Here is a 2,500-nt window from a genome sequence, read left to right as displayed (position 1 = left end):
TTGCTATCAGACAGCAATCAGACTAAGATCAGACTAAGATCAGACTAAGTTCAGACTAAGTTCAGACTGAGATCAGACTGCTATCAGACAGCAATCAGACTAAGTTCAGACTGAGTTCAGACTGAGTTCAGACTGAGATCAGACTGAGATCAGACAGCAATCAGACTAAGATCAGACTAAGATCAGACTAAGTTCAGACTAAGATCAGACTAAGTTCAGACTGAGATCAGACTGCTATCAGACAGCAATCAGATTAAGATCAGACTAAGTTCAGACTGAGATCAGACTGCTATCAGACAGCAATCAGATTAAGATCAGACTAAGATCAGACTAAGTTCAGACTAAGTTCAGACTGAGATCAGACTGCTATCAGACAGCAATCAGATTAAGATCAGACTAAGATCAGACTAAGTTCAGACTAAGTTCAGACTAAGTTCAGACTGAGATCAGACAGCAATCAGACTAAGATCAGACTAAGTTCAGACTGAGATCAGACAGCAATCAGACTAAGATCAGACTAAGTTCAGACTAAGTTCAGACTGAGATCAGATTGCTATCAGACAGCAATCAGACTAAGATCAGACTAAGATCAGACTAAGATCAGACTAAGTTCAGACTAAGTTCAGACTAAGTTCAGACTAAGTTCAGACTGAGATCAGATTGCTATCAGACAGCAATCAGACTAAGATCAGACTGAGATCAGATTGAGATCAGAAAGCAATCAGACTGCTGTCAGACTGAGATCAGATTGCTATCAGACTGCGATCAGGCTAAGATCAGATTGCGCTGAAACTGCAATCAGACGGCATTTAGACTGAGATCAGACTGCGACCAGACTGTGATCAGAAAGCAATCAGATTGCTATCAGACTGAGATCAGACTGAGATCATACGGCAATCAGATTGAGATTAGACAGCGATCAGACAGCGATCAGACTGAGATCAGACTGAGATCAGACTAAGATCAGACTAAGATCAGACTAAGATCAGATTGAGATCAGATTGAGATCAGATTGCTATCAGACTGAGATCAGACTAAGATGAGACAAAGATCAGACTGAGATCAGATTGAGATCAGATTGAGATCAGATTGAGATCAGACTGAGATCAGACTGAGATCAGACCAAGATGAGACAAAGATCAGATTGAGATCAGATTGTTATCAGCTCACCGTCAGCTGTGCCGATCTGCTCAGGCTGTTCTGCAGATGAAGGTCCATCTCTCCATCTGCTTCTGACTCCACCCCCTCCAATTCTGAGCCAATCACATCACACGAGGAGGCGGAATCCAGGCTGAGGTCCTGCAGCTTATGAGACAGGAGAGGGGGCGTGGCTTCGGTCATCCTGACAGCAGTGAGATCAGGAGAGGACAGAGCGAACGACACCTGCCTGACACACAGAGAGAGAGAGAGAGACACTATAAAGAAAAAGAACTCGAGTCCAGACGCTACAGTAATTTTACCTTAACCATGCTAAAACACACTGTGGCCGTTTACAGTCACCAAACAATGTAGAAACATTACATTACAGTGATGTGTTCATGAATATGTATATTCATTATATATATTTTATACACTTTCTGTGCAAAAAATAAATAAAAATTAATACTGAATAAAAGTTTAATAGTTTTAATATATATATAATACCAAACTAAGTTTAATCAAATATTTTGTAGTGTACTGTGGAAGTGCAATACAGCTTGATCTCATTTATTACTTCAATATTATTTATTTAAATGTTTATATACGTATTAATTATTTAATTTATTAGTTTGTTTGTTTTTTTTTCACCAAATGTAGTTCATTTAAAGTTCAAGGAATTCCACTATTTAGTTTTACTTGCATAAAAGCATGATATAGTCAGTGATGTAAATATACTCATGATCTCAGTATTGATGGACAGGGCCTACCTGGCCGCGTGACCTTTGACCTCCTGCTGTCGGCTGTGCTGTAATGAGCTGTAGAGGCGTGCAGTGACCTGACGAGATGATGACAGCGCTGAGAGAGGAGACGACGGCCAGGAACGTGTCAGAGCGGGAACACACGACTGATGAAGAGGAGCACCACCACCATCATCATCATCATCATCAGCAGCAGCTCGGCCCTCTGACATCATCTCACTGCACACACACGCACACGTGTATATATATAATATATACATATATATATATATATTATATGTGTGTGTGTGTGTGTGTGTGTTATATATATTTTATATATACATATATAATTATATTTTTTATTAATAACATTTTTCGCATACTTCGAATCAAGCAAAGAAAATATCAACAACAGATGAATAACACACGTAGCTCGACACACAATATTTATTTATTAACGTTACTTCATATCACTTATTTTGATTTTCATTATATCCCGCAAAAATAAACCCTCGGTTTCCATGGCAACAGTAGAAGACAAACTAAAATGCCATTCTTGTGCTGAAATGATATATAATAATGAACTCTGACGTCGAGTATTCTGTTCATATGTTCATTAAATC

At 38.9% G+C, this 2,500-nt stretch overlaps 1 protein-coding gene across 2 annotated transcripts in view; it reads right to left on the bottom strand.

The window, feature by feature from the left end:
* Window positions 1–2,500, bottom strand: part of cntrob (centrobin, centrosomal BRCA2 interacting protein) — an 11,024-nt gene that overhangs the window by 8,147 nt on the left and 377 nt on the right. For both annotated transcript variants that reach the window (XM_042713829.1, XM_042713828.1), the window contains exons 2-3: window positions 1,908–2,117; window positions 1,171–1,387 (exon numbers count right to left, since the gene is read on the bottom strand). In XM_042713829.1, coding sequence (XP_042569763.1) covers window positions 1,171–1,387; window positions 1,908–2,113 — 423 coding nt within the window. In that variant the 5' untranslated portion in view covers window positions 2,114–2,117. The remainder of the gene's footprint in view (window positions 1–1,170; window positions 1,388–1,907; window positions 2,118–2,500) is intronic.

The sequence above is a fragment of the Cyprinus carpio genome, chromosome A23, assembly GCF_018340385.1.
Source record: "Cyprinus carpio isolate SPL01 chromosome A23, ASM1834038v1, whole genome shotgun sequence".
Taxonomy (NCBI): Eukaryota; Metazoa; Chordata; class Actinopteri; order Cypriniformes; family Cyprinidae; genus Cyprinus; species Cyprinus carpio.
Note: the sequence above shows the minus strand (reverse complement) of the source record. Positions and strands in the feature narration are given on the sequence as shown.